Below are 13,730 nucleotides of genomic sequence, written 5' to 3'. Positions count from 1 at the left end.
TTCAAATTGCAGACTGCAAGTTACAATAGAGCCGCTTGGAACAATTTTTTTGCTGTTTCTTCTGGTAATATTCACAACGCAGAAATAATAATCATCATGGTGTTTAGATGGTTCGCGCCAAATAATAAATTTTTTTTTTAGTAAAAGTAGTTAACTATTCTTATTTGCTCATAAACGCAACGAGGAAATACAGCTTCCACATATAAAAATTGGAGTCCAGGCCTTGCTGTTAGCTGCTAATGGGTTCTCAAAGTAGCCCGAGTATGCTTGTTTTACTGGGCACAAAAGGAAAGAATGAAAGGAGCTTACCCAGTACATCTTAAAAGATCCGTTATAGATACATGCATCCTGCCATGCCTTACCTATGCCAGCCAAACATGGGTCCAGACAAAGAATATAAAAAGAAATAGTAACTTGCTAAAGGGCGATGGCAAGTTGCATAAATTAAGCAAAAAATATTCAAAGTGAGAATTGAAGACATAAGAAAAAAGACAAAGCCTACAGACACCTTGAGACATGCCCTAAAACTGCAATGCAAATGGTCATATTGTATCGATTTTTACAGATGAAAGAAGGACAGGTAGGTAGACCGAAGACGCGTTGGTCTAATGCTATTGTGCAAATCGCGAGAGAAAATTAGCTTGATAGTACCAAAGACAGAGAGAAATGGGGATACCCAAGAGGGATCCATATCCATACCATATCCAATCCATATCCATATAGTCGGTTTTATTTTTCTTTTGAAAATTTTTTATTTCAAAATTTTTAGTGGCCCCACTGTACTATAATAATATGCCATGCCCAGCTAAAACCCTACTGTTTACTAAGCAATTACACTGCTCGCGAGCAATTTGCTCTTATCCATTGAGGAGTTCTGTTCTCCATCTCAGAAGATATTCATCAGAACTTCATCAAATTTATATGGGACCACCTGCAAAGTATACCTAGCTTTTCAAAAAAAAATAATTTCCAAATCGGTCCAGGCGTCTTTGAGCAATCGGTGAACATACATTAAAAAAAAATTGAATTTGCTCTTATCCATTGAGGAGTTCTGTTCTCCATCTTCAAAGATATTCATCAGATCTTTACCAAATTTATATGGGACCACTTGCAAAGTATACCCTATCAAACAAAAAAAAAATCCAAATCAGTCCAGGCGTCTTTGAGTAATCGGGGAACATACATAAAAAAAAAGATACCGACGAATTCAGAACCTCTTCCTTTTTTTAAAGTCGGTTAAAAATATACTAAGATTTACTAACATGGTGTTATACCACAGAGTAGCAAACAGAGGCAAAGCTTCTAAGAAGCGAGCAAATTTTATAACTATTTTGGTAGGGTTGGCACTGGAGGATACAATTTAATTAACAATAGTTATTTGTTCAACAAGATGGTAAAGTTTGTTTTTGTTGTAATTGCCTAGTTTAAATATCGATCAATAGATCTAAATATCGATTTTAACGAAATCAGTCAATTTAGAAAGAATTATAAATGGTGCCAACTTTTTTAAATTTTGGTTACAGTTTCCTATTTTGTGATCCCAGGGAGCTCTAAATATCGATTTTGAACGAAATCGGTCAATTAACAAAGAATTTCAAAATGGCGTTGACTTTTTTAAATTTTGGCAACAGTTTCTTATTTTGTGATCCCAGGGAGCTCTAAATATCGATTTTGAACGAAATCGGTCAATTAACAAAGCATTTCAAAATGGCGTCGACTTTTTTAAATTTTGGTAACAGTTTCTTATTTCGTGATCCCAGGGAGCTCTAAATATCGATTTTGAACGAAATCGGTCAATTAACAAAGAATTTCAAAATGGCGTCGACTTTTTTAAATTTTGGTAACAGTTTCTTATTTTATGATCCCAGGGAGCTCTAAATATCGATTTTGAACGAAATCGGTCAATTAACAAATAATTTCAAAATGGCGTCGACTTTTTAAATTTTGGTAACAGTTTCTTATTTCGTGATCCCAGGGAGCTCTAAATATCGATTTTGAACGAAATCGGTCAATTAACAAAGAATTTCAAAATGGCGTCGACTTTTTTAAATTTTGGTAACAGTTTCTTATTTTGTGATTGCAGGGAGCTCTAAATATCGATTTTGAACGAAATCGGTCAATTAACAAAGAATTTCAAAATGGCGTCGACTTTTTTAAATTTTGGTAACAGTTTCTTATTTCGTGATCCCAGGGAGCTCTAAATATCGATTTTGAACGAAATCGGTCAAATAACAAAGAATTTCAAAATGGCGTCGACTTTTTAAATTTTGGTAACAGTTTCTTATTTTGTGATCCCAGGGAGCTCTAAATATCGATTTTGAACGAAATCGGTCAATTAACAAAGAATTTCAAAATGGCGTCGACTTTTTTAAATTTTGGTAACAGTTTCTTATTTTGTGATCCCAGGGAGCTCTAAATATCGATTTTGAACGAAATCGGTCAATTAACAAAGCATTTCAAAATGGCGTCGACTTTTTTAAATTTTGGTAACAGTTTCTTATTTCGTGATCCCAGGGAGCTCTAAATATCGATTTTGAACGAAATCGGTCAATTAACAAAGAATTTCAAAATGGCGTCGACTTTTTTAAATTTTGGTAACAGTTTCTTATTTTGTGATCCCAGGGAGCTCTAAATATCGATTTTGAACGAAATCGGTCAATTAACAAATAATTTCAAAATGGCGTCGACTTTTTAAATTTTGGTAACAGTTTCTTATTTCGTGATCCCAGGGAGCTCTAAATATCGATTTTGAACGAAATCGGTCAATTAACAAAGAATTTCAAAATGGCGTCGACTTTTTTAAATTTTGGTAACAGTTTCTTATTTTGTGATCCCAGGGAGCTCTAAATATCGATTTTGAACGAAATCGGTCAATTAACAAAGAATTTCAAAATGTCGTCGACTTTTTAAATTTTGGTAACAGTTTCTTATTTTGTGATCCCAGGGAGCTCTAAATATCGATTTTGAACGAAATCGGTCAATTAACAAAGAATTTCAAAATGGCGTCGACTTTTTTAAATTTTGGTAACAGTTTCTTATTTTGTGATTGCAGGGAGCTCTAAATATCGATTTTGAACGAAATCGGTCAATTAACAAAGAATTTCAAAATGGCGTCGACTTTTTTAAATTTTGGTAACAGTTTCTTATTTTGTGATCCCAGGGAGCTCTAAATATCGATTTTGAACGAAATCGGTCAATTAACAAAGAATTTCAAAATGTCGTCGACTTTTTAAATTTTGGTAACAGTTTCTTATTTTGTGATCCCAGGGAGCTCTAAATATCGATTTTGAACGAAATCGGTCAATTAACAAAGAATTTCAAAATGGCGTCGACTTTTTTAAATTTTGGTAACAGTTTCTTATTTTGTGATTGCAGGGAGCTCTAAATATCGATTTTGAACGAAATCGGTCAATTAACAAAGAATTTCAAAATGGCGTCGACTTTTTTAAATTTTGGTAACAGTTTCTTATTTCGTGATCCCAGGGAGCTCTAAATATCGATTTTGAACGAAATCGGTCAAATAACAAAGAATTTCAAAATGGCGTCGACTTTTTAAATTTTGGTAACAGTTTCTTATTTTGTGATCCCAGGGAGCTCTAAATATCGATTTTGAACGAAATCGGTCAATTAACAAAGAATTTCAAAATGGCGTCGACTTTTTTAAATTTTGGTAACAGTTTCTTATTTCGTGATCCCAGGGAGCTCTAAATATCGATTATGAACGAAATCGGTCAAATAACAAAGAATTTCAAAATGGCGTCGACTTTTTAAATTTTGGTAACAGTTTCTTATTTTGTGATCCCAGGGAGCTCTAAATATCGATTTTGAACGAAATCGGTCAATTAACAAAGAATTTCAAAATGGCGTCGACTTTTTTAAATTTTAGTAACAGTTTCTTATTTTGTGATTGCAGGGAGCTCTAAATATCGATTTTGAACGAAATCGGTCAATTAACAAAGAATTTCAAAATGGCGTCGACTTTTTTAAATTTTGGTAACAGTTTCTTATTTCGTGATCCCAGGGAGCTCTAAATATCGATTTTGAACGAAATCGGTCAATTAACAAATAATTTCAAAATGGCGTCGACTTTTTAAATTTTGGTAACAGTTTCTTATTTCGTGATCCCAGGGAGCTCTAAATATCGATTTTGAACGAAATCGGTCAATTAACAAAGAATTTCAAAATGGCGTCGATTTTTTTAAATTTTGGTAACAATTTCCTGTTTTGTGATCCTAGGGATCCTCAGATATTGATTTTGAACAAAATCTATTCAAGAAAATAGATTTTAAACACTATTTAAATTATTATCATTAACATTAAATTAAATGAAAACACGACGCGCGACGTGTACTGCAGCCCCTGAACTTGAGCACAGGCCGAGCCGGTATAAACCGATTTCTCTCCGTACGCGACGTAGCGCCTGTGCTCACGCACACACGCGCCTCAAGCTTGTAGTAGTGTACCTATCGTAGCGCGCTTGTATGAAGCTTTGACTCTGTTCGCTACTCATGTGGTTATACAACGAAATACCACACTCACAAACACTCGTACAAACATACATCACACTCACACACACACATGGACGCACGCACACGCACTTTTGAACGGTTTGAACGGAACACGGTTTTGAAATTGAAATTGAAAAAAGTGTAAGAATTTGTAAGAAAATATTTAAAAAAGGTATATCAGCCGGTTTTTTATTCCAGCTCTTAATACATGTAAAAACGTCCAATCTGTTCATTTACTCGAGCCTTTACCCTAGTACCTAATTATATCGATCGCCCCATATCAAAACAAAGTAAATGTCATTTTTCCGAAAATCGTTTTATGTCATAAGCCTAACTTTCATAGTATGTCCCGTTGTATTGTAAGGACACCCACATTAAAGTAAAATTAAAAGCTAGTAAGTCGCTTTGACCATTTTAAAACATAGTAAGTCTTTGAACTGGCTAGGTTTTTATAGATTAATGCGCCTTACTAAGTTTTTAAAAGGAATTAGATTAAATAAAATAAATATCACCCATTATCTAAATACCATGTCAAAACAGTAAATACTTAATAATGCATTAAAACTTAAAAGTAAGATAGGAAAAGTCAATGACCTCTACATGTCAACTGTTAAAATATGGTTTGCAAGGGAAATACTTTGCATACTTACATAATGTTTTTAGGGTTCCATATCTCAAAAGGAAACACGGGACCCTTATAGGATCACTTTGTTGTCTGTCTTTCTGTCCGTCTGTCCGTCTGTCGTGTCTGTCAAGAAAACCGATAGTGTATTTCCCGTTAACCTAGAATTATGGGCAGGTAGATAGGTCTCAACTCTCATAGCCCAAGTAAAGGAATAAATCCGAGAACAAATTTCGTGATTCTAGATCAACGGGAAGTACTGTATAGGTTTTCTTGACGGACGGACGGACAAATGGACAGACAACAAAGTGATCCTTTAAGAGCTCCGTTTTTCATTTTGAGGTACGGAACCCTAAAAAAGAAAGTGATGCACATCTAATGAATAAATGTGTAGGCCAGTCTTCACACTAAAATATTTAAACCCCTTTAATTTAAAAACTGTCATAGCCTAGTGGTTAGAACGTCCGCCTCCTAATCGAAGGTCGGGGGTTCGATCCTGGAATCACGCACTACTAACTTTTCAGTTATGTGCGTTTTAAGCAATTTAATATTGTATATCAAATCTTTGAAAAGAGCAACCGCCGAGTTTCTTGTTGAAGACTACGGCCTAAACTTCTCTTGAATTTAAACCACTTACTAGGTTTTGATCTGAGAAAGAAATTTGACATTAATTGACAAAATTGAGAGACCTAAGCTTGTATAAGAACACAGAAGTGTCATAATTCGTGTTCACTTTGCCTAACGTCTCTCAGAGAGCAGAGAGAGATTTAAACTGTTTCTTATAATCACTGGCCATATTTCAAATGCGAAAGTGTGTTTGTTGGTTTAATATTCAATCACGCTGCAACGGAGCAACCAGTCGACGTGGTTTTTTGCATGGATACATTTAAAGACCTTGAGAGTGACATCTCTCTCCGCATCGTATTCTTTATTGCTGAGGGTTGTGACCTCTTTCCATTATTCCTACATCTAATGGTAGGTTTTCTTGGGATAATAATGCAGTGGGTTCAAAGAGCCTACGGAACTCGACTAGAAAAACGAGATTTTGACACTTAGGTTTAACGGTTATGAATTAGTTATTAATATCAGTGATAAAATTGATTAGGGCTGTCAGGTAAAATGACATTTATCTCGGAAAATCAAAGAGTGTCCACGAGATTTTTTTCCAAGTTTGCGCTACTAACTACATATATTATGAAGAGGAAAGGTTTGTTTGTTTGTTATCGATAAACTCTGAAACTACTGAACTACTTGCACTAAAGACATAATCATCAACATCAACCGACAGACGTCCACAGTGAACATAAGTCTTTAATAGGGTCTTCCACATGCTACGGGTTTGCGCCGCCTGAATCTTTGCGCTTGCGCTTGACGACAATCATGCTTTAAAGAAAGCAATGATGAGGTCAAAGTTGGAGCACGCTTACCTAGAAGATGCCTATTCACTCTTGGCTTGCAGGTATCTAAGGTATATATGGCAGGAAACACGGCCGCCGAAATGGCGTTCCAACCTTTAGGCTCTCCCCATTGCCCGCAGCATGAATCTGAGCTTTCTTATGAGACCCATGGTTATATTATGTACATATAATATCTCATAAGAAAGCTCTAACACACAATCCAGCTAAGTAAGTCCAATTTCGAAAAAAGCTAGCTAGCCGACAAATCTAACTCAGGCAGCCTTCGGGAACCTTCGAGATGTCTCTGTCCAAAATTCCTCAATGCTTGAAGAACAGTCTTTGAATAGTGCATATTGTCAGTGATGAAATATGGATCCGAAATATAGGTCTTTTTTTGTACACAGGAAATGCCTGACGCATACCCCTCCGTCATGTGGGGCTTGCACCAAACTTGCACTACTACGAAATCCATTTCGGAACACGGCACCCGGAACGAGGCGCGCTATCTCCTAACATAGGTATAATACCTATTTAGAACACTTACTATCTGTCATCATAATCTATGACAACCTCCGAGTATTTACCTGGTAAAACCGTAACTTTAGAATAAAATTTAGTATATAAGCAGGCTTCATTTAGAAATGAAAAAATCCCTATTTTATTTTTCAACGATTATAAACACAACTTTCATTCAAAAATAATAAGCTTAAATTCATTTTAAATAATATTTTGCGACGAAATGACGCGCACAGTCCTTCCGCCATGACAGTCCAGTGGACACTGAATTCCATAGAGCGCCTGCAAGAAAATAAATAGCACAGGAAGTTTTTTGGTTAGTTTTAGATTATTTAAGAAACGAAAAACATTTAGTATAAAACTAACAGTTAAAATTGATTGCTAAACCTAAACATATCATTTTCTGGAGGTTGGCTTCAAAGTATCAAGATGTTAAAGAAAACTTTTACAGAACAAGTTGCGAACAGCAATGTTTTCAACTTGGTTTTTTTTTTTTATTGGGATAATGTATACTAAATAAAAAGAGGCCCTTATAATCTTCACAAACTGAAGTTTTTAATTGCATGTATTTAATAGCTGTTAATGCTTTAGAAAAATAAACAATTTACTTCAAAGTACAGCATTTTTGCGATTTGTCAAATAGCAATTACCTTAATGTCTTTCCGGGTGATGGGTTATAAGTTGTTAGAAAAAAAAAAATGACGGCTGTATGGAGCCATTTTCAAATGTTTTTTTTTTTATTATTTCATTATTTGCCCTGGCAAATAATGAAATAATAAAAAAAAAACAAGACTAGCCTGCTAGTCTTGTTTTATTTTTTTTAATTATAACGTGATTGCTTGATTATGACTACATTATTTTAAATGGGCTTTTTTGAAATAATTTTAGCAACTTATTTTTTTTAGTCAAATAATACTGTTAAAACACTGATAATACTGATACTTTTACGTTTGTATTAAGCGCCATCAAAATAATATCGAATAATCAAATATCAGTATGTTTCTACCTTAAACAAAATATTAGCTTATCTGTGAGTATTGTGACCCGAGTTTCGAACTGTATTTCCTTATCTATGCCCTTAATCATCCCCAGTACGGTCATAGGGTCGGTGATTAAAATTATTCCAAAGTTAGGCAGGTACCTACATGAATGCTGGTGACTACGGTTTGGTGCATGTTTTTGTTAAGAATTTGTCCATGTTAAACACTATTAATATTCCCATTTCCCCTCCAACTAAGCGTAAAGCTAGTAATAGGAGCAAGTATGTAGGTGACAATAGCACAACGGGTAGGGTAAGAACTGGGAACCTTTTCGGTTTGTGGAAGTGTTACATTTGGAAAGTCTAATAGGTAGGTGAAAATTAAGGTTATTATCGTCTATTTAGGTATTTGAAACAAATAAAATTCTAAACTTTTAGTAAAGAATTTAGGTTTACTACTAAGTATACAAGTTCTATTCATAATACATAGAAGTATTTTAATTACGGAACGATACGTCATGTGTGAAAAATGTTACTCTTTCTATCAATATTTGAAACATTAGCAATACTTTATAAGGACTCATAGTATATGAGTCATATGCCTACTTTGAACATATAATAATATGTTAAATAGAGTTGGTAGCTAAGCAAAAAAATTGCTCAATGAATCATCAAATCTGGATTCTACAGATGATGCACAATCAATTTGTTTTCTATTGAATTGCAAATGTAGACGCTATGTTATTTACGTAGACTTGATAGCAACTTAATTAATGAAGTTAAGACGGACAACTGCGTTGCGTTTTGTTAATTTTTAACCCCCGACCCAAAAAGAGGGGTGTTATAAGTAAGACGTGTGTAACTGTGTATCTGTCTGTGGCATCGTAGCTCCTAAACTAATGAACCGATTTTAATTTAGTTTTTTTAGGGGTTTTATGTAGGATTTTAACTTACTTGTGGTGCCCTTTGGTTGAATTCATCTTCTGTGAGAGCGATCAGTGCCGCGCCGTCCATCGCGAAGTATTCTGTAGGTACCATTGGTAGGTTGAAGTGTTGCAGTGTGAACATCACCCACGCTTTGACGTCACTCGTACTCCATTGCATAGGGTCTGTGAAGATCAGGACTTTGTTAGTAAGCAATATATAAAATCATAAATTTTTGTGGTGTCTGGTATACGCATGATAGGTCCAAGAATCAGTTACAGTATGGTCATTTGAAAAAATTGCTTTACTTTTAGGTTCAATTTAAAACTAGCTTTTTACCTTAGCACAGTAAATGTTTAAATACAATGAATTTGTTTTATTATTACATGTTTATTCCAGTTTGTAGCACATTCAAGTCTCCTATCCTCATACCGTAAAAGCAGATTATTAGACACCATAGAATTTTTACGAACATTTTCCTTAAACTATTTGGATTTATTTTACCAATTTAATTTTATGATATTAAACATAAAACTTATTTCACCTTGAGAAAAACTGTTATAGCTAAAATCAATGACGTGATGATATTAGCCCAGAGAATCATCAATAGACGTCTTAACAAATGCTCCATTCGTTGCGTAATCAACCATTTTTACAACGTTCTTGGAAGAAATATTTATGGACCAAGAGCCAGCATGTGCTACACCTTCGTTGTTATATAAAAGCTGAAAGTTTTTCTGTGTATTGTACCCAGCAAAGGGAGGAACGATTAGTGACTATGAAGTTTGGATCATGGTGGCTTAGGAAGATAACTGGTAACAAAAGTGTAAAAAATCTTACGTCGAAGTATATTTTTAAGGCTATTTAAAGTCTATTTTTTTTATATTTCCTTCGGAATAGTTTTAGAAATCACGTCATGTATTGCCAATATCGTGACAAGCCCCTGCCAGATACCCTAAACTTTTAAACTTTTAGAGCGTTATCTCCCGATTTGTTATCTCCCAAAGCCACTACGATTCAAAATTCATAGTCACTAATCGTTCCTCCCTGTGCTAGCCCGGGCACTACGCAGAGAAACTTAGAGCTTTTATAAAATAACGAATGTCTGGCACGCGCTGGCTCTCCCTCTCTATTATAATCATTGTGTGCTTAGGCAGTAGCCCAGCAACGTTGGTACGAGGAAATACTTGATTTTTTTACTGACTTGCGATATTAGTGACGTCACTAATATAATTATTCTCTCTGAGGTTGATCATCATCTTTATTATACGTTTCTAGTATCTGACATTCTTACGAGTACACAATAATATGTAATACGTTGTACAGTTATTTTTATTGTGAGACATTTTACATATGAATGGGTTGCATTTAATAATGCGCAAGTGACTCACCTGGTGATATACCAAGTACGGTGCAAGTATTGTCCACGTCTCGTTTAGACTGCTCAATAGCCATCGAAAGCACGCGGTCTATGTCAGGAGTAACAAGCGCTTCTTCACCGTTGCCTCCACTACTTTCTTCCATCTTAACACTGCCTAATTCTAAGGGTATCGGCCTTAAATTAAGCCGTTTTTGAAAGGTCGTGTCTTCGAGCGCCGATCGCAGTAAAACGTGATCTCTCGGTTCCTCGACTTCAATTTTTGGGGTTATGTAACTGTGTTGAACACTTTCTTGTAAGATCTGATTCTCTTTGAGTAAATCTTCAATGTCAATGTATTCTTCGTGTTGTGGGACGGGTGATAGATATTGGTTGTGGCTGCCGTATGATACGCAGGAGCCTGAAGGGGATAACGGGTAGGGTGATGCAAATCCTGGTACCGTGAGCCTGTTGTGCGGTTCCTCTTTGATGAAGACTGGAGAATACTCCAGGGAGTTGTAGGGGGAGGGGGGTTGGAACGCCACTGTGGGGATCGATCCTTCGTCTGATGATGGAGAAGGGGTAGGATAGCTTTCGAAGTCGTAGAGGCGTTCGAGATATGTGTTATCTTCTGGGTATGGTGGGGGAGGTTTGGTGTGTGTGGGAGGGGAGTGCAACATCGGTTCTGGGGGGGATTCAGCACCGAGAAGGCGCAGGAGATGGTGTATGTCCGCGGGGGAGGTTGGCACTGCTCTCTCGCCCTGGGACGCCGATGGCGGGCTGCACCCAGACCGGGGCACCGTCTGTGGCATCTGCGGACAAAGAAAAACCTCATTAATACCGTGTTCAACTAAAAATGAAACAAGGGTTATATCAGAAAATAAATTAGCGTAGCCACGCTCCAGCTTGTAGATGGATCAACTATACCTAATATTATTGCAAAACATGTACAGATTGCAACTCTCTCCTTTCTTAGAACCAATCTTTAATTTTTCCATCTAGAATTTTTTATATGTTAATTATGAGAAACTGGACTTTACATAATATTTCTATTGTGATAAACTGACGCTGTGGAAGGAAATAAAGATCTATTTACATGTTCTTAATTAATGCTTGATGTAACAGAGCAAATATTATGTTGATTGATAAGAGAAGTGATTAGTAAATTAATATTTTTAATTGTAGAACGTTCTCAATTAAAACGGATCAGCAAATATGCTTTTCAAGTCAAATAAAAGCACGTGTCTACATCTAAATGGTTTTATAGGAATTATAATCTTTGGATAAGCAACAGCTCATGTGAACACCGAAATTTGTGCTGGTACGCGTAGATCTCTGCGCTTGCGTCAGTCTAAGATCATTGACGTAGCACCAGATGTCTCAAACATAACAAACTCCTGGACTATGCTTTATTTGTCTAAACGCCCAAGAGGTCTTAAATTAGCTTTGAGTCATTGGACTCTTATCTTAGGAGATAAAAATAAATTCTTCATATTTTGGCAATAAGTGAACTGAATTATTCTGCTACTGACACACACTGTCTGCCACATACCTACATTTTATTTAGATATAAACTATTTAGTAGAAAAGCGTTACATTTAATTTTAACTGTACCAAAACTTGTAAGCGCTATTACAGGCAATGGGCTCAAATTAGGAAAAAATATTTTTTAACTTTACATTTTGTTTGTAAGCTTTGTTCATTCATTTTAACTACTCTTAATCTTTATTAAAGTTAAAATCACATTTATTTTTTCACAAGTAATTTTTGAGTAAATTTTCTTCTAATTTTGAGCAAGGATTTTTATTTTATAGGGACTCACTCGTAAAAGTGATAGCCCCATCCTAGTCCTCAAGTCAACTGACTTAATTTTTGAGAAAAAGCTAGTGCAAGTTTAACCGGTCGGTTCAGTCAATCAAGTGGCAAGTTACTTGGATTATTAATTTCTTGTTTCTAAACAATAACATTTCCCACGTAACATCGTTAATTATAGGTATCTTTCGATATCAGGTGGATTGAATTGGTATGAAATATTATGCTAGATCCTTCGAATGTGCTAAACCCTTTCTCACTAAGTAGTCTCGTTTCGTCTAGTCTAGTTTCTCACAAGGTTTGAGCGCACTTCGACTTGCTTAGACTCAAGACACTGTCAAAACGAGACAGCGATATACTGCTATAAAACCGTCTCGTTTTAACTGAAGCTTAAATCTAAGCAAAGTCAAAGTAGGCTCAATAGACCACTCAGCCTGAATCTTCCTCAAACTAGTTGACTGGTAGAGATCTCTTCAGAGCGATAAGGCCGCTAATTTGTACTTCTATTTTGTGTTATTTTTGTGTTTTTCTTTATATAATGGTGTACAATAAAAAATGTTAACAAAACAAACAAACAAATGTGCTTTATTCCAAGGCAGAAAACAATGTTATCACGTACTCGTATGTAAGTGCTTAAGAATTTTAACCGATAACGAAAATAAAGACGAAGAAAATATCGCATGAGTACCTTCGTATGCGATACTTTTCAGATAAAGAAAACGAAGCGTCGCGTAGGCGTGATTTACTACGTAATTATCAGCTAATACCACTAGGTATATTTAAGTATATTTTTAAGTTTTTTCCAAATACTTAGGCTTTATAACTAAATGTAGCGAACGCATAGGCTAGGTAGCAAACATAAATTTTTATAGAGGTATTACATAGACCTCTATCTAATACCTCTAATTGTGTTAATTTATATTTGGTTATGACCCCAAATCTTGTAAGGTCACTTGTTAATGGGCTGTATTCAAAGATTATAATGTAGAGCACAGGAATTGAAATAAAATAAATCAAGCAGCTTCATTAAGCAATAATTACCTTGTTCCATCAGAGGTCTATAATTAGCATCATTTCGACGAATATTTATAGGCTCGACTTCAACCGATTGATGTATGCCGAAGAGTAAAATATTAGAAATCTTTAATTTCTTAAAAGTAAATTGTTATGATCAAAAAACCGGAAAATTAAGCTTCATCCATATGAGCTATGTGCGTTAAGTTAATATCACTTGCTTTAACGGCGAACGAAAACTTCGTTAGGAAACGTAGAACGAACCTGAGAGTTCTCTATGTAAAGTCTGCCAATATGTACTTTTGGTTATCTAAGTGCGGATTAGCACGCAGATTTTAAAAAGTTATTTTTCGAGCAAAGCCGGGGTGGGTCAGCTAGTGAATAAAGCTTGCTTGCTACGTTACCTACTCTAAAATATAATATATTCAGTAAGTTCTAATTGAACCCAAAATCCAAAATATTTATTTAACCGAGCTTTATTTATACTCAAATTCCTAAGTACGAACCCTAAAGAATGAACGTGCGCGTGCGTACGAATATATTATTATAATAATGCGAAAAAAAAAAGATAATTATATCAGGTTATTCGAGCCCAGCGCCA

The 13,730-nt window shown here is 35.3% G+C and overlaps 1 protein-coding gene across 5 annotated transcripts in view; it reads right to left on the bottom strand.

Moving 5' to 3' along the window:
- The window catches only part of LOC123866527 (DNA-binding protein D-ETS-4), a 56,652-nt gene that overhangs the window by 17,821 nt on the left and 25,101 nt on the right, over window positions 1-13,730 (bottom strand). For all 5 annotated transcript variants that reach the window (XM_045908166.1, XM_045908167.1, XM_045908168.1 and 2 more), the window contains exons 2-3: window positions 10,338-11,115; window positions 8,977-9,131 (exon numbers count right to left, since the gene is read on the bottom strand). In XM_045908166.1, the coding sequence (XP_045764122.1) occupies window positions 8,977-9,131; window positions 10,338-11,115 (933 nt within the window). The remainder of the gene's footprint in view (window positions 1-8,976; window positions 9,132-10,337; window positions 11,116-13,730) is intronic.

This window comes from Maniola jurtina, chromosome 6 (genome assembly GCF_905333055.1).
Source record: "Maniola jurtina chromosome 6, ilManJurt1.1, whole genome shotgun sequence".
Lineage (NCBI taxonomy): Eukaryota > Metazoa > Arthropoda > Insecta > Lepidoptera > Nymphalidae > Maniola > Maniola jurtina.
This window is presented reverse-complemented; position numbering and strand designations above follow the sequence as displayed.